Raw genomic sequence first — 26,759 nt, forward strand, 5'->3', positions numbered from 1 at the left:
GTGGCATTTGGTCATGAACTGCTGCTCTGTATGTTCCCTTAGGTAACGAAGTAGCCTGCTAGGAAAATTCAGGATATTATACTGTGGCCTGGCTAAGCATTTGAAAAGGCCTCTACTTATTGCCCTCTCCCCCTTTCTCCTTTTCCTCTTTTTCCTCTGTTCTGCAACAGACAGGTTGTGCCCTCATAATTGCTCATGGAGATTATTTTAGTCAAGGGTGAAGCATGAGGGCTTTTGAGCAATATTGCAAAGTCCCCAACTTAACAATTAAGGCCACAAAATGTTATCTAGAGGACCAATTGGCATTCACCTCTAAGATCTGTAAGACCATTAGATGTAATTATTATTGAGTGTTTCAGTGAAATTTGAGAGTTAAGAATATTGATAATATTTGCTTCCAAGTGTTATCCAACATTGTGTAGCATATATGCATAACTTTGACTTTGAGAACTTTTGGTGTTTAGGGCCGAGTTCATGAGAAGTCTTTACCTGTGAAGTCTTGAACTCCTCGTTTGCAGGTTCACCCTCTGTACAAAAAAAAAGTAAATAAATTTCCATCCTTTATTCCAGAGACGCCCATTTCAATATTAGTTGAGGATAGATGGTGTTAGAAGAATGGAGCCAAACAAAAGGAAGATGATAACTAATATGAAAATAGAATGTCATAATTACTCCTTCATTATTTTATATTAATATCATCTTATGGAGAATGTACAGAAGATTAACATAATCCCCTAAATGTATATGCTAGTATAACTAGCATTGTGACTTTAATAGTTAGCACTGCATTCTGTAATTACTATAAATAGCAATAGGAAATAATGACAAATTAATAAGAGTTCCATACAGGTGCTAGCAGTTAGTGTTGCGATCTAGAGTCAAGGAGTCATAATTAAAGCAATGGAAAGTTAGATGAACTTCTGCATGGAATATCTGTTGCCGTTCAGTAGAAGCAGGAAGAATTTGGGGGCAAAATTATTTCCTAAGCTTAGGCAGAGTTGAATTTAGAATGTATGATTTGTTCCACCAGGCTTGGTTTTTGACAGGCTAAAAACTGTAAGAAAAATGAAAAATTGAATTACTAGTTTAAAGATCTTGTCAAGGAATTACTCAGAGGATCTCACTGGAGTGGATAATGTCCTAACGTATATTATGTAACATGCATGGAAATAAAGTACATTAGTTTTATTTTTGTGTATGTGGTTACACCACTTAACCTTCTCTTGGGCCTAATTTTGTTACATTGTCAACCCACAGGCTATTATTAAAATATCCTGTGGTATTTATGACAAAAACACATTAGTAAAATTAAGATAGGAAATTGTGCCAAATGAAAGCTGTGTTTCACCAGTGTTATTTTACCTTGCTATTTCCACAATGCTGGCTTGTGCTTATGGCTATATAGTAGAAAGCTCAATGAGTCTGCAGAAATTTGAAAAATATCTGGCAGATTTACTCAAAAATTGTGCACTGGAATTTCTGTTAGGGCGCCATGAGTCTATCAGTTAGCGTGACGTTATTACTGCTCAGAGCATCCGAGTTCAATTCTGGTGCCATCCTTAAGGAGTTTGTACGTTCTTCCCATGACTGCATGGGTTTCCTCCAGGTGCTCCAGCTTCCTCCCACAGCCCAAAGATGCACTGGTTGGTAGGTTAACTGGTCATTGTATATTGTCCTGTGATTAGGCTTGTGTTAGTAGATGGATTGCTGGGTGATGCGGCTTGTTGGGCTAGAAGGGCCTGTTCATGCTGTATCTCTAAATAAAATAAAAGATTTTGCAGATGAGCAAATCTCTTAATAGCCAGTTTTTTTTCTTTATGAATAACAGTAAATATTTATCCTTCAATTTTCCACCTTTAAGCACAGTCATGCTAAGCATTCTGTGCTGTCTGGAATCACAGCCCTTGGTTCCTGCCTGTCCACACATAACCTGAGCCAGGCAGGGAAGCCCTATCTCACTGACCTTCCGCACCCTGTACCAAAGTGGCAAGTCATCAAGTGCCTGCTCTTGGAATTCCCTGACAGCTACGAGAAGAGCTGAGGCTGGGGCCTCACCTCCTGTCAAAAGCTATGGAACAATTAAAAAAAACACTTTTTGTCTTCCTTGTTTAGAAACTTTTAAAATATTAGAAGTGGTATCTATCATAAAACATTTTTTTTAATTCAACAAATGTAAACAATGGAAAACACTAAAACATTTACCAGAACATCTTGACCAAAGTAATTATCCTTTTGCAAAGGGATAGAAGGGAATATCACATCTTACAATATACAATAATAAATTGTGTAAATTACCAGTGATGGGCATAATATGAGATAACACTGTCATTTACAACAACTCAATGAGGACAGCAGGATGAATAGTGTGAACCATGATAGCATAAGACAGATTATGATGCACTACAGTGGATTATTCAGTCCAATCAGGGCATAGTTACATTATTTTTACATTTGCACTAGGTCTCCTTTGAAGAATTGATGATGCTCTCCACACCTGTTAACAGCAAAACATAACTAATAAGATTGCGTTATATTTAATACATCCCTTGCTGTACTTTGGGCAATTTTGCTTGTTGGTTTTGATGTGCCCTACTGCTATTTGCATCTCTGGTTAAAGGAACAGTGTTAGCGCATGATTGCATCGTAAATTAGCGACTTGAAGAGATTTCCAAGGCTTACTGTCTGCAACATTTATCCTGAGCATAGAATGTTCATTGGATATAGGAATTGTCCTTACAAGAGGTATCTAAAAATCATGGGGCATGTAGAGAAGATAGATGGTCACATCCTTTTTCCTCAGGATAGGGAAGTCTTAAAACTAGATGGCACTGAGTTAAGGTGAGAGGGAAAATGTTTAAAAAGGATCTGAGGAGTAACTTGTTTCACACAAAGAGGGACATATATGGAGCAAGCTGCCAGAGGAAGTTAAGAGAGTTGGGAACAATTACAATGTTTAAAAGATATTTGGACAAGTACATAGATGGAAAATGCATAGAGGAATATGAGTTGAACTTAGGAAGATGGGACTAGCTCAGATTGACAACATGGATGGCATGGACAAGTTGTGCTGAAGGGCTTGTTTCTGTGTTGTACATATTGTACAACTGACTCCTGTGCTTCCCGCAGCCTTGCAATTTTTTTTAAATCCAGTTGCCTTTTCATTGCTATTATCAAATTGTTTCCAGAAGCCATTTGGAACCAACAGAGGACATGTCGATTTCATTAAGGTAGTGCCTTCAGTTGTTAAGAATCTCACAATCTTAAGAATCATCCAAGATGGTGGTTAGAGACTTAGTAGTTCGTGACTTTACCAAAATGAAGAACATCAGGTCATACATTCTAGGTTATCATTACTGAATATATGACTTGTTCTTTTGCTTTTATTACTTGCTTTAAACCTGCTACATTTTACTGCTTATTTTAAGCTTTCAAGATTTTAAATTTTACTGTGAAATCTCTTAAAATTCTCTCTCCATCCCCTCTTCAATAATTTATGTGTAATAATCTCTTTATCTCATCTTGTTTAAGAGCGCAAATAGGATATTTATGGGTTAATTGTTCCATTTACCAAAATTAGTGAGAAAATCTCCATGAAAAGTTAGCTGAAAATGTCAATTTATTCACTCATTAGCAGAGTAAAGATAATATATCTATAAAAACATATTACACTAATATAATTATCATTCAACATGTCACATTTGGTTTAACAGAATCTATATACTGTATATATAGAGTATATGCCTGGTAAATAAATAAATACATAAATATAAACCATGCAAATCTTAACAGACATGATTAAAAGAACACTCATAAGGTGGTCTGGGTAACTTCCACATATTTGTTGACGCAGGTGTCCTTCAGAATCACCCTCAATATATCCAGTTTGTTTCTTAGAATTATTCGAGTATTTCATTTGATAGCAGCCACTACTTTTGTACTCTGACTCAAACAGTCATGTGTAGTATTGCTTATGAAATCATGGAACATGGAGCTGTACAAACAGGAACAGACCCTTTGGCATACAATGTCGTGCTAAACTAAATTAGTAATCATATGCCCATCTGAACAAATGCCTTCTGTCTGTACAATGGCCTTCCATTTCCTGTATTCATGTGCCTAACTAAGAGCCTCTTGAATGCCTCTTACAATTTTTTTCTCCACCACTACCCTTACATATAATACTCATAATACTCCCAGCATTAAAGTACACACACTTTAACCCATCTGCCCCTTGCTTGTGCTTGTTCTTACTGGTCATGTCCTTTACCTTCCTCTGAATCCTCCACTTTCTGACCTAGTGCTCTTGTCCCCATTCCCCTGCCAAACTAGTTTAAACTCTTCCGAATAGCACTATGAAACTCTCAGCTGGGGTATTTCATCCCCTCCAGTTAAGGTGCAAGCAGCCCCTGTCCTAGAAGATATTTCAATGATCCAAGAGCATGAAAACACTGCTCTCATTCCTCAGCCACACCGCCATCTGTTCCTTCTATTCCTGCCCGGAATAGCGCGTGGCAGCAGAAGTAATCCACAGAAACCTGCCTTCAAGGTCCTGCTTTTCAGCCACTTTCCAAACTCCCAATTCTCAAATCTACAGGACCTTGTCCTTTCTACCTATGTCTCTGGTGCCAAAGTGCACTCCATTTGGCTGCTCATCCTTCCCATTGAGAAGGCTCTGCAGCCACTCTGAGACATTTGTCACCTTGGCACCTGGGAAGCAACACGTCACCCTGGCGTCTCTTTCACAGCCAAAGAATCTCCTGTCTATCCCCCTAATAATCAAGTTTCCTGTTGTTATGGCTCTGCCTGACTTTACCCTTCCTTGCTGAGCCTCAGACCTACCATGGTGCCACTGACCCGGGACACGTTTCTCTCTCCGGGAAGGTTATTTCCTTAAGGATATTTATTTGCTGTACCATGCCCTGCTACTTGCATTTGCACGGCCTCTTTTGCCTCATCTGTTTAAACAATGTTAATGCAGGATTTCTTTTGCATATGACATTTCAGAAGCTACTCCTTTCTTGTCTGTGTATATGTGCTGAATGTTTGTGCATTATGTTCCTTTTTAAGCTATGCAGATTTTCTGTAAGGTTGTTTCAGTATTGTGAGTAGTGCCAGTGTGCTCTGTTTTATAATAATCTATAACATAATTGAGGTGCTCAGTACCTTAAATGCCATTACTATTGATACAGAGCTGGAAAATGCAGATATGTCAGACTTGTTACAAGATATTTTACAAACTACACTGCTTTTGATAATTACACCAGCATTAACTCAAACTACTGAATATTCATTGTTAAAAATGCAATATTTGACTATTTTTGATTCCATGAACATTAAATAGAATTGCCTTCTAAATCCTTGTCCTGTTGGTAATGGGACATAGATATATAAATGAAAAGGACATAAATCTTTCTTCAAGAAAATTATAAACCCATAAATTATATTTTCAATGTAGTTATTAGCAAAAGCCGTAGATATGAATACAGGTCTTTTCACTTCAGTAATCCTTGATTTCCAAGAGGATAATGATCTACAGTTGAAAATTGCCAATTTAAAAATAGTAATCTGTGAAGTATGATTTATACGGTATATGTACTGTATAAGTTTATGTATGTGTATTTACATTTGTGTGTCTGTGTGTATATATGTGTGCGTGTGTATATATATATATATTTATATAAGTGTGTGTGTATATATATATATGTATGTGTGTGTGTATATATATATATATATAGAACATAAATACACACATACTTATATATTCTCTTAGTGATGCATTAAAGTCTTAAAGAATGATAGGATTCTTGATTCATCTGCCAGTAGTCATTGAATGAAGCCATTGAAACTCAGCATATTGTCTAGGTTAAGGTGGGGAATATGTAAAGTAAAATGCACCTTCTAATGTAGTAACATAAGATGAATGTGATTTTCATTTTCAGTGGACATCCCCCAGATAACACCCATTGGCCAAGCTTAAAGACAGTACGCTTTTCTGTCCAGGCTATGTTATAGGAAATTCTCAGGTCTCTTGTCGGTAGAAATATTGTTTGAGCATCACAGTGCTCTGCTCAGTGATGGTAGAGTGTGGTTGTTGGAAGGATATCTTTAGCCAGGTGTGAAGGGGACAGCAGTTGTTGCCTAGCAGCCAGCCTTTGACATCTGTGCTGGATCTGGGTAGAATATAGGTCTGGCATGGTTTCAAGGCATAATTATAAACTGCAAAGAAACTGACAATAGATCTATACGATTCCCTAATGCCAATCTTGCATGCACCTGCTGAACATTAATGGAGTGAAAACCTCTTTGTATCATGAAGATTGCTGGTTCATTGGCCTTGATGTTGTTTGGATGCAGTCAATAACACCCCACACTCATGGGAACCTTCCAATATATGCAGCATGCAGAGCTATTCCCACTTTTCTCTGGTTGTCCTTGGAAAAGTTACAAATTTGTTAGCTTTTGCACACATACTGTTAGTCAAGGATTTCATTCAGAGGTGGCAAACTGATTAATGGAGAAGTTCACCTTGATACATCCTTTCTTAGAAAAAAGTGTAATTGTAGGTGGTCTATTTTATAGATCTCAAGGGTGGTAGAAAGCTTTGTTGCATTAAGTTTTAGAAGTTTCAAATACAGCTCCACAGGGTGTGTACCTTTTTGCTGTTGCTCTTTTTTCCCTGCAGCTGCAAGTAAGCAATAATGTTAATTTCCATCATCTACAGGTGCCAGTACTTCACTAAACTAGCTACTGTACTTTAAAACAAAATGACATTTTTCCCCCATTCAGCAATAACAGGGTATTGAAATCCATAAGCATTTCCATGTCCTGTATAATTTCAGGCAAGTATCTTGAAAATAGCACTGGAATTGTCATTTCAGGACTGAACCAAGCATTATCTTTACCTTTAAAAAGATGTCAGAGCCTTAGGATTGTACTGCAGGCTCTTTCTCCTTTTCCACTAGTTTCTTCAATAAGGAAAACATTAACTTTAGACAGAAAATCAGTGGTAACAGTTCTGTCTCCCTACAATCTATTACCTTGGGAAATTTCACTAAAGAGACTGGAATTTGGACTATATGTCTCTTTATATTAACTGTATATATACAGTCCTGACGAAGGGTCTCGGCCTGAAACATCGACCATACCCCTTCCTAGAGATGCTGCCTGGCCTGCTGCGTTCACCAGCAACTTTTATGTGTGTTGCTTGAATTTCCAGCATCTACAGTATTCCTGTTGTTGGTTTGTGTATATATACTTCACCTGCTTTAAAGTATTGAATAAAATGTATTTACTTTTAATGTATCTTGTAGACTTGCATTCCTCAATAATGCATCAAAGGAAGTTGTTCAAAGGTAAACTTTAAAAAAATGTCAGTGAATATATCAAGACCCATAGCAGGGCCCACTGGAACGCTTGGTAATGAATCCCTGACACATGATACATTATTTGAAGTCTATTGCAGGTGACTGCTGTGTGTACAATTGCTTAGTGCAATATCTCATCCAAAACGGTATCTAACCATAGCAGTATTATACTCTACAGAGTATGCAGTTACAATTTTGTAATCCTCCTGTAGATCTATTGTAAGGGCTCCACTGATTATTTTAAGCATCTGATGTTTCTGTGTCTTAAGTACGTTGTTGCTGTGAACCCTAATTTACCTGAACGATTAACTGATTGACTCAGGCATGTCTTGGCAAGTTTTCATCAAACAGCTGTTCCGTGTGCAAATATAGGTGGTGGATCAAAAAAGACGCAGGTGGAATGGGGATGGGTCGAAAAGCTCAAGGCTTATTGATTTGGGAGCTGATCGCAAGCTGATTAAGTAGTTCACCAAGAAGTGCAGCCATAAAGGAGTAAGAAGGATAGATGGCAAAAGTGAAGTGGAAATATAAAAAAAAAATGACCCACAGTTTTGGCAATCGTTTGAAATATTCAAAATAAATGAATGAAAATGCATAAAACATAAAAAGGAACATCTCTCTATTCTTTTTCAGCAAGAGTAGTGCTTATTTGATTGCCTTGAATGATGTGTGTGCCTTGTTTTTATCTCCAGCTATTTCACAGTAACATGTCCTGTTCCAAATTACATATCATACGGGCATTGCCGGATCAATAGATATTTCTATTTGGATAACTTGAGGGTTATTGGCAAGTGTGTGAATTGCAGCATATGTCATACCCTACACTCTCGAAGTTATCATTTGGGAAGTACAATATGTTGCTGCTGTTGCTGGCCACTCCTGAGGTGCATGCTTTGGAATAGTTCAAAATACAAGGACTTAGTTATTTCCCTAGTAGACCCTGTACAGAAAAGTAGCTGGCTCCTGTCTAGAAACATTCCCAATGCATTAAGCTTGAATGAAGTAGTAACCTTCAGATGATCCCTTCAGGTTGACAGTTGACATACTTGAACTGCAGCGTGCTGTCAAGCTGAGGCCCAGCATGCCTAGTTAATCAGGTGCTGTGGCAGTTAGTGACCTAACTAGTTTGCTTTGTGTGTACTTGCCGCACATCACTTCTTTGCTTTACCTACAAAACTAGTATTCAGAGCACTAGCTGCTGCCAAATGAATAAATTACAAACACTCAGAAAACTCCAGTGTTATCGATTGATTGAGTGCTGTGGCAATACATTAAAATGCTTTCAATTCTTTGAGCTGATACCGATATGATAAAGCATTTGAATTTGCAGTTTACTGTTTTTGCCTTCTCACCAGTTCTTTGTGTGCCTTACGATTAGCCTTTGTGTGCCTTACGATTAGCCTTTTTTTTAAAAGTCTAAAAGTAAACGGATGCCTAACCAACTTCAAAATTTTTGGAGAAGAGACATTCTAAGTAATGCAAAATGCAGATGACTAGTCCTCAGGAAACTGTTATAACAATTCTATAATGGTACCTGTATGAAGCTGCTTCTTTCAGAAAACCAATCAGACAAAAAAACAAATGGCCCAAAATGGAACCCCTGTGTGAATAATAATCAGTCTTCTATAGTCTAGCTTAACACAAGAGGTGGCACTGCAAACCTACTTCTATCGGCACTTTATTGATTGCGCAGGGAATTTTGAATTGTTAACTTGCCTGTCTCATATTACAAAAAGTACCACATCCACATTTTATGAAGGCAAGAAATCAGACTTTAATATTTAAAACTTGACTAATCAGATCTTCAGTTATGTCAGCAAGGAATCTTTTAATTTATGAGTTCTCACTTCCAAAAGATATGGATATTTGGAGTTGTGAAATGTTTAAAAAAGATGCCCTGATTTTGTATACACACAGTCATAATACTTCTATTACTACAAGTAGTGATTGGTAACATGCTTTAGAAGAAAACATGATACGCAAGGTAGGATGCAGGGTGCCATAGTCATTTATATTTGTTTTCAATTTTGTTGTAATTACAGGAGTAGCCATAGGCATAGGCAAAGAACTTTATTTTGGAAAGAAACTCAGTACTCTCAGCTGGTGTCTATTTCGTTCTCTTCTAAGTCTTAAGTGTGACCAAAGTGTTATAATTTTTGGAATCACTAAATATACAGTATGCACTTACCAGAAGTAACATTAGGAGAAAACTTTAACACCCATAAATAATAAAGGAAACAAGCACTGATGTACAAAACTGTGCAGAAGTCTTAGGTACATATATATATCTAGTATGCCTAATAACGTTGCATAGTATTAATAGTAATATTATGTACCGCACTGTACTGCTGCCACAAAAAAAATCATGACATATGTGAGTGAAGATAAACCTGATTCTGATATGGGCCTCTGTTGAGAGTGGGAAGGGGACAAGGAGAGCAGAATCATGGTTGGGAAAAAGGGGAGAGGAAAGGGAGTAGGAAGCACCAGAGAGACATTCTGTAATGGTCAATAAACCAATTGTTTGGAATCAAATGACCTTGGTGATCCGTGCCCCCGGCACTCCTTCTCTGCTACCTGTCCTGCAGTGTTCCACCCTATATACACATAGTTGCAGGAAATAGTTTGTGAACCCTTTGCAATTACCTGGTTTTCTGCATTAATTTCTCATAAAATGTGTGGTCTGATCTTCATTTAAGTCACAACAATAGACAAACACAACCTGCCTAAACTAATAACACACAATTGTACTTCTTCTCATCAACACTGAGTACACCATTTAAACAATCACAGTTTAGGTTCAAAAAAGTATGTGAACTTCTGTGGTTATGCCTTCGACAAAAGCTATTTGGAGTCAGGTGTGACAATCAATGAGATGAGGTTGGAGGTGTGGGTTGTAGAGGTGCCCTGCCCTATTAAAAAAAAGACACGCCAAGTCAGGTTACTGAGAGAGCCTTCTCTTCTCAATAAAGATCTGTTTAGGTACACTATGCCTCAATCAAAACAGAGGACCTTAGAGGAAGAATTGTAGAGATGCATGAAGCTGGAAAAGGCTACAAAAGCATTTTTAAAGACTTGAGTGTCCATCATTCCACAGTAAGAGAAATTGTCTACAAATGGAGAAAATTCAGTACTGTTGCTACTCTCCCTAGGAGTTGGCGTCCTGCAAAGATCACACTTTGCAATGCTGAAGGTGGTGAAAAAGAACCCAAGTGTAACAGCAAAAGTCTCTAGGACTTCTTAAAGTCTCTGTTCATTGTCCACTATAAGAAAAACACTGAACAAGAATGGTATTCATGGAAGGAGACCACGGAGGAAACCACTGCTCTCCAAAATAAACATATCAATTTGCAAAAGACCACTTGGATGTTCCACAACATTTCTGGGACAGTGTTCTGTGGACAAATGAGGCAAAAGTGGAACTTTTTGTCAGAAATGCACACAGTTTTTTTTGGAAGAAAAGGACACTGCACACTAACACCAAAACCTCATCCCAACTCTGAAGCATGGTGGAAGGAACGTTATGGCTGGGGGCTCCTTTGTTGCCTCAGGGCCTGGACAGCTTGCAATCATTGAGGAAACAATGAATTCAAAATTGTAGCAAGATATTTTACAGCAGAATGTCAGGGTAGTGGTCCGTCACTGGAAGCTTAATAGAAGTTGGATGATGCAGCAAGACAATGATCCGAAACACAAGTAAATCAACAACAGAAAAGTTTAAAAAGAAGAAAATTTATGTTTTGGAATGGTCAAATCAGAGTCCAGACCTTAAACCAATTGAGATGCTGTGGCACGTTCTGAAGAGAGCTGTCCATGCAAGGTATCTTGGAAGTATTGATGATCTGAAACAGTTTTGTATGGAGTAATAGTCTAAAATTCCTCCTCACCATTGTGCAACTTGATCAGCAGCTACAAAAAACTTTTGGTGGAGGTTATTACTGCTAAAGGAGGTTGTACCAGATATGAAATACAAGGGTTCTCAAAGTTCTTCCAGAATGCCCTGTGAATGAGTAAACAATGTGTTCAATGAAGACACAATTGTTTGTGTATTATTAGTTTAGGCAGATTGTGTTTGTCTATTATTGTGACTTAGATGAAGATCAGACCATATTTTATGAATAATTAATGCAGAAAACCAGGTAATTGCAAAGCTTTCACAAACTTTGTCTTGCAGCGTTTCCTTGCATATGCCTAAGACTTTCGCACAGTACTGTACCAAGTTGCAGGCATTTGTAAGACACATTTTCTTGCTGCCACCATGGAGATGGTAATTATTTAAGTGTCTTCTATTCTGTGTGATGTTAGTGTGTACAATGCATTTAGCAAATAAGCTCAAAGAGTTCTGATAGCACTGAAAATGGATAGCAAGTATTGAACTGTTAGATTCAATAAATTAATGTTTAATATCAATTTCATTGCACGCTTTGTAGGTTTCGATGGCTGAGAATAACATACCTCTATACACTACTGCTTCCATGGGAAATGCCACTGTAGCCACAATGGTGAGTGCTATCCATGAGGAACTAAATGGTGCAGTGGAACATTCAAATAGCAACGAGAGTGACAGCAGTCCAGGACGTTCCCCACTGCAAACAATGTGAGTATTTACACTTCTGATCTCTTTTTCGTCTTGTGTTCAAAAATTCTCTTGGGAGTGGCCTAAATTGTATGCCTGGCTGTGCTACAGGGGACAGATACTTAGTTTATGTGTAATCTGTTTTTATCTCTTTATTGGTTTATTACCCTATACTTTGTTATGTACAGCAAGGTTTCAAGCTGGTAAATATTCATATTTTCATCTCTGCTTTACAGTGTTCTTGAAATTTGTAAATCGCTGTGTTTTATGATTCAGATGTTATCCTTGCTGAGATGTACAGTATGAGCAATGAGGTGATAACAGATGAGGAAGCAACTGACTGGGACTGCAGTTGAGACAAAATTGGACATTTATTCTGAGTTTCTTCTATTATGACTTAAGCACTGGTATTTCTATATATTGCAACTGCCCTCAAGTCCATTGTCCAGGTAGCCATTTTCATGTGCAAATCCAGAGAGGATCAAGGTCTTCTAAGCTAATAATTTTGTGATCTGACATTCATGTATACAGGCTCAGTACAGCAGACACCACGTAATAATAATTGTGACTAGAAAGCCTGGTTCAGTTTTATCCAGGGGTTCCCAACCTGGGGTTCACTGAGACCCCGGTTAATGATAGGGGCCCATGGCATAAATAAGGTTGGGAACCTCTGCTGTAAACAATATCAAGGCGGATAGAAAAAGCTTTTTCGAGTATATAAAAAAAATAAGAGAGATGAGAATGGACGTACGATTGCTAGAAAATGAGGCCAGAGAGATAATCACAATGGACAAGGAGAGAGCAGATGAACTAAATGAGTGTTTTGCATCAGCTTTCTCTGTGGAAGACACGCGCAGTGTACCAGATGTTGAAGGGTATGAGGGAAGAAAAGTGAGTGCAGTTACAATTACAAAGGAGAAGGTGCTCAAAATGGTGAAAGACATAAAGGTATTTAAGTCACCTGGACCAGATGAATTGCACCCTAGAGTTCTGAAAGAGGTAGCAGTAAAGATTGTGGAGGTATTAATAATGATCTTTTAAAACTCATTGGACTTTGGCTTTGTTCTGGAAGTCTTGAAAATTGCAAATGTCACTCCACTCTTCAAGGAAGGAGGGAGGCAGCAGAAGAGAAACTGTAGACCAGATAGCCCGACCTCAGTGCTTGGGGCGGTGTTGGAGTCGATTGTTAAGGATGAGGTTCTGGAGTACTTGGTGACATAGGCACAAGGTAGGACAACATGGTTTCCTTAAGGGAAAATCTTGCCAGATGAACCTGTTGAAATTCTTTGAGGAGGTTACAAGTAATACAGTGGCATGCAGAAGTTTGGGCACTCCTGGTCAGAATTTCTGTTACTGTGAATAGTTAAGTGAGTAGAAGATGAACTGATCTCCAAAAGTCATAAAGTTAAAGATGAAACATTCTTTTCAACATTTTAAGCAAGATTAGTATATTATTTTTGTTTTGTACAATTTTAGAGTGGAAAAAAGGAAAGGAGCACCATGCAAAAGTTTGGGCACCCCAAGAGATTTGAGCTCTCAGATAACTTCTACCAAGGTCTCAGACCTTAATTAGCTTGTTAGGGCTATGGCTTGTTCACAATCATCATTAGGAAATGCCAGAAGATGCAAATTTCAAAGCTTCAAAAATACCCTGACTCCTCAAACCATGTCCCAACAATCAGCAGCCACAGGCTCCTCTAAGCAGCTGCCCAGCACTCTGAAAATTAAAATAAATGATGCCCACAAAGCAGGAGAAAGCTATAAGAAGATAGCAAAGTGTTTTCAGGTAGCTGTTTCCTCAGTTCATAACGTAAATAAGAAATGGTAGTTAACAGGAGCAGTGGAGGTAAAGTTGAGGTCTGAAAGACCAAGAAAACTTTCTGAGAGAACTGCTTATAGGATTGCTAGAAGGCAAATCAGAACCCCCGTTTGACTGCAAAAGACCTTCAGGAAGATTTAGAGTGGTGGTGCACTGTTCTACTGTGCAGTGACACCTGCACAAATATGACCTTCATGGAAGAGTCAACAGAAGAAAACCTTTCCTGTGTCCTCATCACAAAATTCAGCGTCAGAAGTTTGCAAAGGAACATCTAAACAAGCCTGATGCATTTTGGAAACAAGTCCTGTGGACTGATGAAGTTAAAATAGAACTTTTTGGCCGCAACGAGCAAAGGTATGTTTGGAGAAAAAGGGTGCAGATTCTCACGAAAAGAACACCTCTCCAACTGTTAAGCATGGGGGTGGATCGATCATGCTTTGGGCTTGTGTTGCAGCCAGTGGCACAGGGAATATTTCACTGGTAGAGGGAAGAATGAATTCAATTAAATACCGGGAAATATTGGAAGCAAACATCACACCGTCTGTAAAAAAGCTGAAGATGAAAAGAGGATGGCTTCTACAACAGGATAATGATCCTAAACACACCACATAATCCACAATGGACTACCTCAAGGGGCGTAATCTGAAGGTTTTGCCATGGCCCTCACAGTCCCCCAACCTAAATATCATCGAAAATCTGTGGATAGACCTCAAAAGAGCAAGACGGCCCAAGAATCTCACAGAATTAGAAGCCTTTTGCAAGGAAGAATAGGTGAAAATCCCCCAAACAAGAATTGAAAGACTCCTAGCTGGCTACAGAATGCGTTTACAAGCTGTGATACTTGCCAAAGGGGTGATACTAAGTACTGGCCATGCAGTTTGCCCAAACTTTTGCTTCAGGCCCTTTTCCTTTTTTGTTATTTTGAAACTGTAAAAGACAGAAATAAAAAAGTAATTGTGCTTAAAATATTAAAGAAATGTGTTATCTTTAACTTTATGCCTTTTGGAAATCAGGTCATCTTTTACTCACTTAGCTATTCACAGTAACAGAAATTTTGACCAGGGCTGCCCAAACTTTTGCATGCCACTGTATAGTTAAAGGGGATGCAGCGGATGTTGTATAGTTGGATATTTTCAGAAGGCCTTTGACAGGGTGACACACAAGAGACTGCTTACCACATTTAAAGCCCATGGTATTAAAGGAAAGTTACTCGCATGGCTGACCGATAGGAGGCAGCGAGTGGGTTTTCTATTTGGCTGCTGGTGACTAGCGGTGTTCCACAAGGGTTGGTGTTGCGACCACTTCTTTTTATGCTGTATATCAATGATTTAGGTGATGGAATAGATGGCTTTGTTGCCAAGTTTGCAGATGGTAGGAAGATTTGTGGAGGGGCAGGTAGTGTTGAGTAAACAGGAAGGCTGCAGAAGGACTTAGACAGATTAGGAGAATGGGCAAGGAAGTGGTAAATGAAATACAGTGTTGGAAAATGCATGGTCATGCACTTTGGTAGAAGAAATGAATGTGTAGACTATTTTCTAAACAGGAAGAAAATCCAAAGGGACATGCGAGTCTTGTGCAGGACACCCTAAATGTTAACTTGCAGGTTGAGTTGGTGGTGAGGAAGGCAAATACAATGTTAGCACTCATTTCAAGAGATCTAGACTACAAGAGCAGGGATATGATGCAATGCAATGTAAGAGCTTTGTAAGGCAATGATGAGGCCTCACCTTGAGTATTGTAAACAGTTTTGGGCTCCTTATGTAAGGAAAGATATGCTGGCATTGGAAAGTGTTTAGAGGAGTTTCACAAGGATGATTCCAGGAATGAAAAGGTTATCTATCATATGAGGGATGTTTAATGGCTCTCACCTGTAGTTGCTGGAATTTAGAAGGATGAGGGGTGATCTGATTGAAACCTTTCAAATGTTGAAAGGTCTAAACAGAGTAGATATGGAAAGATCTTTCCCATGGTGGGGGAGTCTAGGACAAAAGGGCACATTCTCAGTTTAGAGCAGCACCCTTTCAAAACAGAGATGCGGAGAAACTTCTTTAGCCGGAAGGTGATGAATTTGTGGAATTTGTTAACCACAGGCAGCTGTGGAGGACAGATTGTTGAGTATATTTATGGTGGAGATTGATAGGTTCTTGATTGGCCACGGTATCAAAGGTTACAGGAAGAAGGCCAGGAAGTGGGGCTGAGGGGAAAAGAAAAGGATCTGCCATGATTGAATGGTGGAGCAGACTTGATGGGCCAAATGGCTGAATTCTGCTCCCACGTCTTCTGGCCTTATAAACCAGGAGCCTAAGGCCATGTAGATCCACCAGAGACCAGATGATGACAGCGAAGGCTCTGGGGGAGGATGATACTGCATAATGCCATGAGCTTCATTATTGAACTCATTGAAAGACAATAGGGGATTCCATTAGAGAATGACTATTCTCTTGAATGCTTTCTTCCTCATTGAATTGCCATGGAAACAGATGACCCTCTCCATACTCCAGTTATGGTACAGCAGTAACCAGCTGAGAGAGCCAGATGACAGAGAATATGCCCACATATACTGCTTTGCCAGTTCTCCTGAACAGTGTTGAATCCCTGCTCTTATTTCTTCAGGGTATTTCTCACAGTAGCTTTTTGCCTGTTGATAAATGCAACATCAGTGAAAGTGCTGACTTTACACAGAATACACTTTACTTGGAGCTCCATTCTGCAAAGCTTTTGCTTTTTGGACTGTTATTCAACTTGACTCTATGTAATGGTTTCAGGTTGGGTCAAATGCATATTCTGATAGGTTTGGGATTTGGGAAGACCCAGAACTGACCACTGCTGGAGATGATGAATCATGTTTCGAAGATACCAACCCAGCAGAAGGTAGAACTTCACAGTTGCCAGTTGTTCCATGGAACTTTATCAGGGAAACATCTGCACATTAAATTGTCAATCTGTTTGTTTGCTAACAAGTAAAAAAAAGAAAAAAACACTTCATTAAGTGCTCCAGTAAAAAAATCTAAGAACTTAAGTAAAGACTCCAGTAAAAAATCTAAGAACTTAAGTAAAGACTCCAGTAAAAAATCTAAGAACTTATGTAAAGACTCCAGTAAAAAATCTAAGAACTTAAATAAGTTTGGCATGAACTAAATCGGGCACAAAGCATGTTTTTGTGCTGTAGTTCTCTGTGACTTATAACTTGGTATTTTGTGTACCCATTTCTTTTGTTACACTTTTAAATCTTGCACGCTGCTTCTATAATCAGTCATTAGAATCAGTGGCAATCCCCACCCTCCACTGATCTCAGTCAATATGACCATTAGAAAACATATTTGTGTGGCTTTGATGTTGACTGTACCCAGGACTTTCTTAGCAAGGCCTTGACCTCCATTCAGTAATTCTCCTGCCAATGCAGCTGTGCTCAGGAAGCTAATGTAGGGGATCTTCCAAGTACAAAACCATATCCTACCACACCCCTGTCACTGTCTGTTTGGTGTTCTAACATACTGCACCACCCATTACAAAATGTTCTGAAAAAAAAGACACACCTTTGTTATTGCTGAGATTAGTTATTTGTAAATGCTGTCTGGGAGGTACAGTTGTATGAATGTTAAACCATTTTTATTTTACTTTGTGGTTTTTCTATTGCAACTGTAAAAACAATAATAAGGTAAAATTGTGAAAGCATTCTTCAAAATCTGAAAGATTAGATCCCACAAATCTGATTTGATGTTCATGCCAGATTTAAGTTGGAGCTAGAACCATACAGGACCCCCTATTAGATTTTTAAAGTTTAAGTGATAAAAAGATAGCTTTTCCAGTCATTCTAGAAATAGTGAATACAGCAAGCACTACATATCATGGTTTAAAGATCAGGTCAGATCATAAGCTTTTGCCATTGTTCCTGTGATCACATTCATTGTTCTCTGGTGCCAGTACAGCCATAGCAGAACAGTGAATAATCTGTCAGTGTATCTAAGCAAACTTTTTTCTTTTATTAAATCTCCCTCACGTTACTATATGTATGTGATATTAGGATCAAAGTGAATTGAAAAGGCTCAGATTATTTTCAGCTTTGCCCTTTGTATTCTTTGAAGAAATTTTGCTTCTAGTTGTAGCTGAATACGCAATCAAGAAACTTGATTGAGGATGGACAACTATCATGTTCTACTCTGTAATGAGTAATGGAGGTGGCAGTAGGACCTGGGTGTGTAGTTCCACAATGAGATTCCATTATCAGTCAGGAAGATAACTATTCAAACAAGCATACAAATTCAAAAAGTGCACGATTAGATCCAAGGTGGCCTACAGCAAAGCTGTTTCTTTTTCAATATAACCTGCTTAGATACAACCCCCTGCATCATTTTGCAAAGCAATTGACTCTGATAACAATGCAGCCACTCAAACAAAGGTGTTGAATAATTTCGCCTGCAGCCACTGTAAACCTAAAAGTTGTAATAAATTCTGTGGAATAAAACTGCTCATTCACTTCCTTGCATTATAAGATTAAAATAATATGCTGCAAACAGCATCCTTGCCAAGCATTAATGGAGGCTCATATGAAAGGATTCTTGATTTATAGATCACTCTTAAAATATCAAAAGCAAAATTAATAGGAGCATTATAGTACCAGACGGCAATATAATGAGCGCATATATAACAGTATGAAGTAATGGGAGATTGCTGTCCGTGCTATATATGAATGGTGTTGAGGGTAGAATTTTGAAACAGGAAGGGTAAGGCAGGATGGGTGGGTGTGCAGTCCTTCTGGGTGATCAGTATTTATAGGAATTATTGAGCAAATCCCCCCACTGCCGCCCCCCCCCCCCGATGATGCTGGTAAAAATGCATCTTATTGCAATATTTAGCGTGGTAGGTTAAAGGGAAACATCTACATATGTGAGATTAGATTTTATGATTAATTTGTGTGGTTTGTTACATCTTGTACATCTGCTTTGCATCATAAGATTTGAATCCTATGCAGAAATTATTATAGATGCTGAATGCAAATTTAAAATTAAGAGTTTAATGATATGTTTGATTCAGAAAAGAACATTGGTGTAAACTATAGAAGTTTTTAGATTTCACTGTTCTGTATACTGTGAATAGCATTTAACAGAAGCACATGATCTTTGAATTGTTTCTTGTTGCTGTGTCACATCTGGTAGGTGGTGCATGAACAGCGGCTTAGATAAAATCAACACTGCTTTTTTACCAGATTGAAAATAAAATACCCCAACGAAGTGTTGCATAAGAAGTTGAGTAGTTACGTTAGTCCAATTGCTGGTGTGGTAGCACACCGTGAAACCTCACGTGCTGCTGAAAGATTTATATACCTTTTTATAACAAAACAGATCAGTAACAAAGTATGTATTCTTAATCGAGACATGTTCTCATTGTGGCTACAAACCACTGAAATATTTGTTAATCTTTGAAATACTGGGAAGTACACATCCAGTAGATTAATTACTGCGTCAAGATGGCACTTTCATCCTGGCGTGCTCCAAAGTTAGCTCAAAGCAAGTTAGCATGTTGTGTACATTGGCAAAGCACATTATACTTCCAAACATGGAGATTTGTTGAAAGTCATTCTCCTTATAAATCAAATAAACAAATAGATTTTCATGCAAATGCAGCAGATAAACATGGAAAAATTTAAGTTGGAGCAGCTGTTATTACAGACAATTTAAGCACAGCAAGGTTTATTACTGATGAGGTCAAACAGCAGGTTTGGGTGGAGGAAGTTGAAAAACAAAGCCAAATTTATTGCTACTTTTTCAAAAAGATAAAGAAATAAATGTCTTTAAAAAGTTGATTGTTTTGAAAGCAGCAAGGGCGTTCTCTATTTTTTTCACTTTATTTCCTGTTTTAGTGCATAATAGTTAAGCAAAAGAAACAAACTCATTTTGAATACAGTGTCTTATTTTAATTCTGGTCAGTCAGGAAAACACTGTTTGCTTATTGGCGTGTTTACATGAGCATGCTGACAGAGCTACCCTAAAATCTATTTGTGTTTCTGACTAGATTGTTGTAAATGTGATTTACACAAGACATTTTTCAATTGTTATCACTGTGGTTTCGTAAAATCAACCCACGTTTCCCCCCATGAGTTATTCATGTGCTATTCAGTAATGAGAATTTGGCAGATCTCATCTCCTTAGTGCATCCCTTGCCCAGTCCAAGGGCTGGGATCATGTTCTGCCTTGTTTACAACTGACAGCATTATTATTCTCGTTAGGAATGCAGTTTCTTATCACACTGTTGTGTTTAGCAGGCTTTTTCCCCTCAGCCTATGTTTCCTGGCAGTGCTTTTCTTCCATTATTGACAGTTTGTAAAAATATGCATTAATTTGGAGTTTAAAGCATGTATCATGATGTCTGGTTGCTGTGTTTGGTTGAAGTTGATTAATGATAGAACCTCACTCAGGGTCATCCTCTGGAGAAAAAGCTCACAGGTTCTGCATGTTAACTAGAACAGCATTTCACACAGTGATCAGCCTCCACAAGGTGCTTGACAAACAGCTGCTTTGTTGCACTTATTTTCATTTAATTTGTGTTCTCTGAATGTGGCAAATCTTTTGTTGGATTAGTTTTTTAAATCATTTGTTATAGAAGTGTTTTGATAGTTTGGTTCTAGTTTCTGGAGCTCTTACTTGGATTCAAACATTGTTAATGCATTTAAAAAATTGTGCTACCTCATTTACTTTACTTTTCAGTAATGTTGCAGCCAAACCAGTATTTCCCTTTATTGCTGTCTGAAATAAAATGGTCTGGTTTTGTTCTAGGTATCCCGTTCATGTTAAAGAGGAACCAATGGACCCAGAGGACATGGAAGGGCCCCTGTCTTTAGTGACAACAGCAAATCATAGTCCGGAGCTGGACAATGACAGAGAATTTGAAGAGGACCCAGGGAATGAAGACATGGAATGAGCATGCTTCCCATCATTTCCTGAGATGAAGATTAAAATGAAAGAAAGCTTGTCAGACTTACCTGTGAAATCTCTCCCTAATGTGGCAGTTTGGAGGAATTTTCAGCCCCTTTTTGACAAAGTAATGAAATGTTTTAAATAACTTTTAGTGCCATTAAGAATCCCATTGGGGAATGTTTCTGATTTTTTTCTACTTTTTGTTGGAAAAAAGGAATTTGTATTCTACATACATTGGATGGACTTGTTTGGTACTTGGGATTTTCCTCTCCTGAAGTCAACATCAGTGTTGAAAGTTACTGAGCTGTACTGTCACCCTCACAGACTTTGCAGCTGACTTTGGACTGCAGTTCTGCCAAGTTGGACTCATGGGTCTGATCAAAACTGTTAATAGTTCAAACTGCAGATAGAGCTCTTCCCAGAACTTGCATATTCAAATGGAAGACTGAGGCTAAAACTGAATTGCACAGTACTGGAAGTGGATTGTTTTACTATCACTGCCTTTAATCCACACTTGTTTTCATGGAGCAGGGGAGAAGGGAAATAATTTGTGAAAAATAATTTGCTGAAATTTTACTGTGTCTATGTTTGCTTCTGCTGCATCCAAGCAGTTTTATAATTGCCGGCCACAGGCCTTTGGAGGACCTCATTAAGATCTATGTTCAGTGGTTGAATGTTAAGTTTTTTAGCCAATGGGACAGAATGCCTCACATCGATTTGTTACACATACAGTAGTTTTTCTGTCATCCACTCCCCTTAACTTCATTGAGATTATTTTAAAAAAAACACAAGTAAACCTCAGGCCTGTTTTCATTGTATGTACAGTTTAACAATACTGATCATTTTGTCTGCTTTGGGTCAGAAATCAGCAGGCCCAACTTTTAGTATCAAGTGGCAGAGCCAACATTCCAAACTCCGGAGAAAGGTTCACTTCTAGGAATGGTGGAGCCAGTGAACAAGGGGGCAGAATGACAGAAAAAAAGATATTTAGTAATTATCCCTTGTCTCCTGCATATGCACCATAGATCAATTCCTGTTGTTCAGGTTCAGCAACTAGTAAGGAGATACAGGAGTTGAAAGCAAGTAGAACATAAAATATGTTGTCTGTATAAATAATAATTTACACTGCAGTTTAAGCTTTTCAGTTAAGAATTTTATGTCCAGTGCTGTGTTAAGTAGCTCAATAGAGATTTGTTATTTCAGCAAACTTAGAAAAGTTCGCAGTAGATTTCAAAATAGAAAGCTATGTCACTAGAGCTTATCTTGCAAGCCTATGTGATCCTGAAGCAAATTTACGTACAGAAGGTAATTCTGTTAATATAGGTCATTGAATTGTTTTCTATAACACTCAACATCTTTCCTGTCTCAAGACTGCGACTGGTCATTTTCTATCACCTCCCCAAAACCCCACTCTCATGTATTTATTTAGGACTATATAGGTTGTCAGTTGAAAAAAAGCTTTCAGAGCTTTATTTATTTTTGCTGTTTTTTAAATCAGATAATTTTTTCTGAGATTACCAAAGATGATCTTAAAGGTAAATTATGTTCTCTGTTTGATGCTTTATCTGATGAAGCCAAATATCCTCTTATTGTTGATCAAAGGAGGTACCAGAATCCAGAGGGAAATGGCTAAAAATGGACTGATGCACAGACAATAACCTATGATGTTAAAGTCTCCTTTTAACAATGTCTGTAACAGGCCAGGTGGATGTTTGAACCAAAGGTATTATCTCTGAAAACCCAGATCTTTTTCCTATAATGACCAAATTTGCTCAGTGTAGGGAAATTTAATTGTAGAAATTGGTGACCAAACCAGGAAATTATGGCACTGAGGCCACAAAGAAAGGGAGCATTCCATCAAGGGAAGGTGAATGTAGAACTTTTCTGTGCAGATGAGAGTAATGCAGAAAAAAAACTGAAGATGCAAGATTCCAACTGTAATACAGAGAGCAAAGGAATAGCTTTCGAGATAGAACTGGACCATATAATAAGTTTTTCTTAAGGAAAATGCTCATTATGGAGGCTGTGTTTGAAAGATGGTGTGCCACTTTTGTTTGGAGACCAATCTCCTGGATGCCGAGGTAACTCGCATTTAGTTTACCTTGGCACACTTTTTCAGAATTGTTTGTTTCGTTTCCACGTTCATCATACAGAAACACTCCTGTGCACTCGTTCGCTTGGTACAAGAGACATTACAGCAGTTATTTTTCAGCATAATCCAACTTTCTGTTAAATGGGCAGTCTGTGGTCTTTTAAAATATATATTTGTAATGGCATTCCAGGCAGCTTCATGAGGATGTACAGGCAGTTGCTGAATGGGATCATGAGAAGAGATTCCATGCTTTCAAACTGAGTGGCCTGTTGGTTAACTCTGTATTTGAGGGAATAAGATGGTTAGATTAGTACATTCTCAGCATGTGTAGCTAGACATGACTAAAGTTAACAGCATGAGAAACTGTTAGTACGCATACCTCAGTTCAGACTTTTAGGGAATGAAAAATAAAACATTTCACTCAGTTGCACTTAGTTGTATGTCTTGCATGTTTAGTCTAAAGACTAGCAAACTTAGAGCTTGCTTATCTAGCAGGTGCCACAGCCTTTCAGCAGAATCAACTCTGAACCTCAGGCTCTTTATGTACAGGATTTCAATGACTGAACGTTGTCACCATATCCGTTTGGATATACAGTTGCTTCTAAAGGGTGGGGGTTTGTTACATTGTACATAAATATCCCAATGTGTCAGTGCAAGCCTTTGTCTTTTCTGTTTCTTTTTAAACACTGTTCTTTTAAGCCCCAAAACAAAAAAAAATCTGTTTAAATCACATTTGCTTTTGTGCAACTGCTTTGTATTGACTATATTAAAAGAAAGCTTTGAAAACGACTGTATGTATTGAAACTGCAAAATGTTCTGCACATGTATTTTACTTATTAACCCTTGCTTTGAGAATAATGGAAGACAGTTGCTGACAGTTGGGAGAAAATCCCTTTCTTTTTTTTGCTTTAACTGTAGTACAGTTGACAGAATTTTAAGTTACCGTTGAACGAAGCATTTTGTACAGTTTTGTTTGTGTTAGGCTGTTTTGATACTTCTCGCTTACAAAGGTCCAGCCACTGCCCTCTGCAGCTGTCTTAAAAGTTTGAAGGATTTGGAGAAGACAGTTTAAAAAGTCATTTCTCTTCCTGCTGTCGTGAATACTTAGCATGATGAATTCCAGGGCCAGTTGCAGTGAAGTAATGATTATTAAAACTGGGGAGTGTCAACCTGTTGAATAATTTTTTTTAAAAAAAGAACTTTACAAGGTGCCAAGATGTAAAGATAATTTGTTACATGCTTTTTCTCTAAGAAAAGCATACATTATCATGATCGAAGTACCATGATTCAGGTAACTTCAATGTCAGGAATGAGAGTCACAGCCTTTACACTGTCAAAAACCAGTAAATTAAAATCTGTTTCGTAAAGGGTTGTTTGGAAAATGGTACAGACTGAGGACATTGTGTTATCATGGTGCTTTGAATGTTGTTGCTGCCAGTTAAGAGATTATTGTAGAGGCATACAGGAACTCATTCCTTACATCAGTGTAATCCATCATTCCATGTCTGTTGATGCAGACAATAAAAAAATTCATGTGTGTAGTCAGTACTAATTACTGACATTAGCATTCTCAAATGCAATAAAAATGCTGGTTGTTCACACTGTTTGCAGTGTTGTCATTTTCAGGATTATGTTGATCCCTGCAAAACCCAAAGTCATCATTTTCCGGTGTTACTCTCATTTTTAATCACATATCATGAAAATTTCCTCATAACAGATGAAATGGCTAGTTATCAAAGCACTATTCTGACTCTTTCGTGACCCAGTCACAAAGCTGACCAGTACAAGTGCCGGTACTTAAACATTAAATTCTCCCATAATTAATAATGTCAGTTAAACTGTCTCCTTGTAACAGCAATTTAGGTTACTGCATTTGATCAGCTATAAATTCAAACTGCATTAAAATTCTAGAAATATTAGTAATATGGATTTCTTGATGGAAATTATTGCTGATCACAAAGTGGTTTGTTTTAACGACCGATGCACAGGTCATGTTAGCCACAAAACTGAGTACACAGGTCAGGTCTGTACACTTTTAATCTTGTGAAACAAGCAATTACAAATAGTTGCATCGATTCGTTAAAAAGCTTTAAGTGACATGAATTGTTTCTAGTTTATCTTATTGCTCAGTCTTATAAATGTCAGGAGGTATCATTTTAATTTGGGTCACAGAATGATCAGGGTCACTATATGAGATATGCAATCAAATATATGATTAGCTTGCTATCTTTAAAAAGCCCCTATGGAATCACCATTTTGCTGGATTGGCAAGTTGCTTGAAAAAATACTTCTGCATGTAATGCACAAATGTTCCAAAAGTTTGTTTAGCAAATATTAGCGCATGTTGTAATGGGATACAGAAGTAACTCTATACTTCTTGCATTCCTCATTAAGTGACCCCTCTTTAAAGCACACATGCTTTTTATTATTCTACGCCCAAGTAGAAAATCCATATTTCAAGAATTTCCATCCAGCTCAAAATGTCTCTGGCACATGCACAGCTGAATAATTCAAAATGCATAAGCCAAAAGAGAACAAACAACTCAAGATTTAACAGCTGCTCAGTGTCTTATTGAAAATCCATTTAAATTGGATTTAAATGAATGTTGAAATTAATAATGCTTTGTTGTTGTAATGAAAGGTTATTAAATTGTGTGTTTTGAAATAAAAGTCTTTACAAACATCTGTTGCACTATAATTGTGCAATAATAATCGTTTCAAAGTACCTGTGACATTTTTACTTATAAACTTTGCTTACATGTACTCAGTGATTGCTAATTATACTGCCTGAAATACAGTAACTTCACTGAACTATATCAATCACAACAATTTAATTAACATTCCCTATCTTAAACAGGGTACAAAGATTAAATTTTGTAAAGAATGAAACAAACAGCAGTAAAAATATATAGTTTTGCCTAATACTAAAAGTCGTGTGATGTATATTTAAATAGCACTTGCCAGTTTGTTGAATTATCTAAAGTTAAGAAACCATTGCTAACTTGATTAAATTTTTGAATTTATTTTTGATTATTTAGCCAATGGTGAAAATTTTAATTTACAATAATACCACAATATAAAATACCTATAAATTATTCAGCAGTATTTGTGAATCACCATTCATGCCTTCATTTGAAATTCCTTTGGATGGTTTTTTAAAAGGAGTAGCTGATGTGAAACAGCCAGCATCTCTATTAAAATTACAGGCATGCAGTACGTTTATTCTACAACCTGTATGACCAATAGCAACTTTTTGGAATGTATATCAATACAACTCAAGATCACATACAACAGATGTTATTAGGAAGGGTGACTGATAAGTTCGTGGCCTAAGGTAGAAGGAGTCAATTTTAGAAAACCTAGCACATTTATTTTTCAGCATAGTCCCCTCCTACATTTACACACTTAGTTCAGCGGTCGTGGAGCATATGGATCTTGGACCTCCAGAAAGTGTCTGTGGCAAGGGTGATTGATAAGTTTGTGGCCTAAGGTGGAAGGGGATAAGTTATTAACTTCAAGCTTTCTGTATAGTCACTTAAAGTGTTGAACTGCATGTAATGAGAGCCGTATAACTCATCGTCTACCTTAGGCCACAAACGTATCAATCACCCCTGCTGTGTACACTTTCTGGAGGTCCAGGATCTATATGCTCCATGACCGCTGGACTATGTGTAAGTGTTACACACTCCTACCAACTAAGTGTAGGAGGGGACTATGTTGAAAAATAAATGTGCCAGGTTTTCTAAAATTGACTCCTTCTACCTTAGGCCACAAACTTATCAATCACCCCTCGTAAATGGTTGCTCTTTTAAAAGAGGATTCTTAATGTCAAAGTGGAAAAGTACTATGAAAACATTATGACTGCATTACATTTTATAGTTGTTCTTTCAGTAAATTCAATGTGGTAAAGCTTACTCTTCTTAAACTTAATTAACAAGTTAATTAAACTTATCAAAAAGTTAACTGGGCTCACAAATTCACGGAGTTGTAGGGA

General features: G+C 37.7%; 1 protein-coding gene across 12 annotated transcripts in view; it reads left to right on the forward strand.

The window, feature by feature from the left end:
• The window catches only part of foxp1b (forkhead box P1b), a 570,970-nt gene extending 545,653 nt beyond the window's left edge, over positions 1-25,317 (forward strand). For all 12 annotated transcript variants that reach the window (XM_063067913.1, XM_063067910.1, XM_063067911.1 and 9 more), the window contains 2 exons: positions 11,795-11,961; positions 20,533-25,317. In XM_063067913.1, the coding sequence (XP_062923983.1) occupies positions 11,795-11,961; positions 20,533-20,677 (312 nt within the window). In that variant the 3' untranslated portion in view covers positions 20,678-25,317. The remainder of the gene's footprint in view (positions 1-11,794; positions 11,962-20,532) is intronic.
• Positions 25,318-26,759: the final 1,442 nt, after the last annotated feature.

Source organism: Mobula hypostoma, chromosome 15 (genome assembly GCF_963921235.1).
Source record: "Mobula hypostoma chromosome 15, sMobHyp1.1, whole genome shotgun sequence".
Taxonomy (NCBI): domain Eukaryota; kingdom Metazoa; phylum Chordata; class Chondrichthyes; order Myliobatiformes; family Myliobatidae; genus Mobula; species Mobula hypostoma.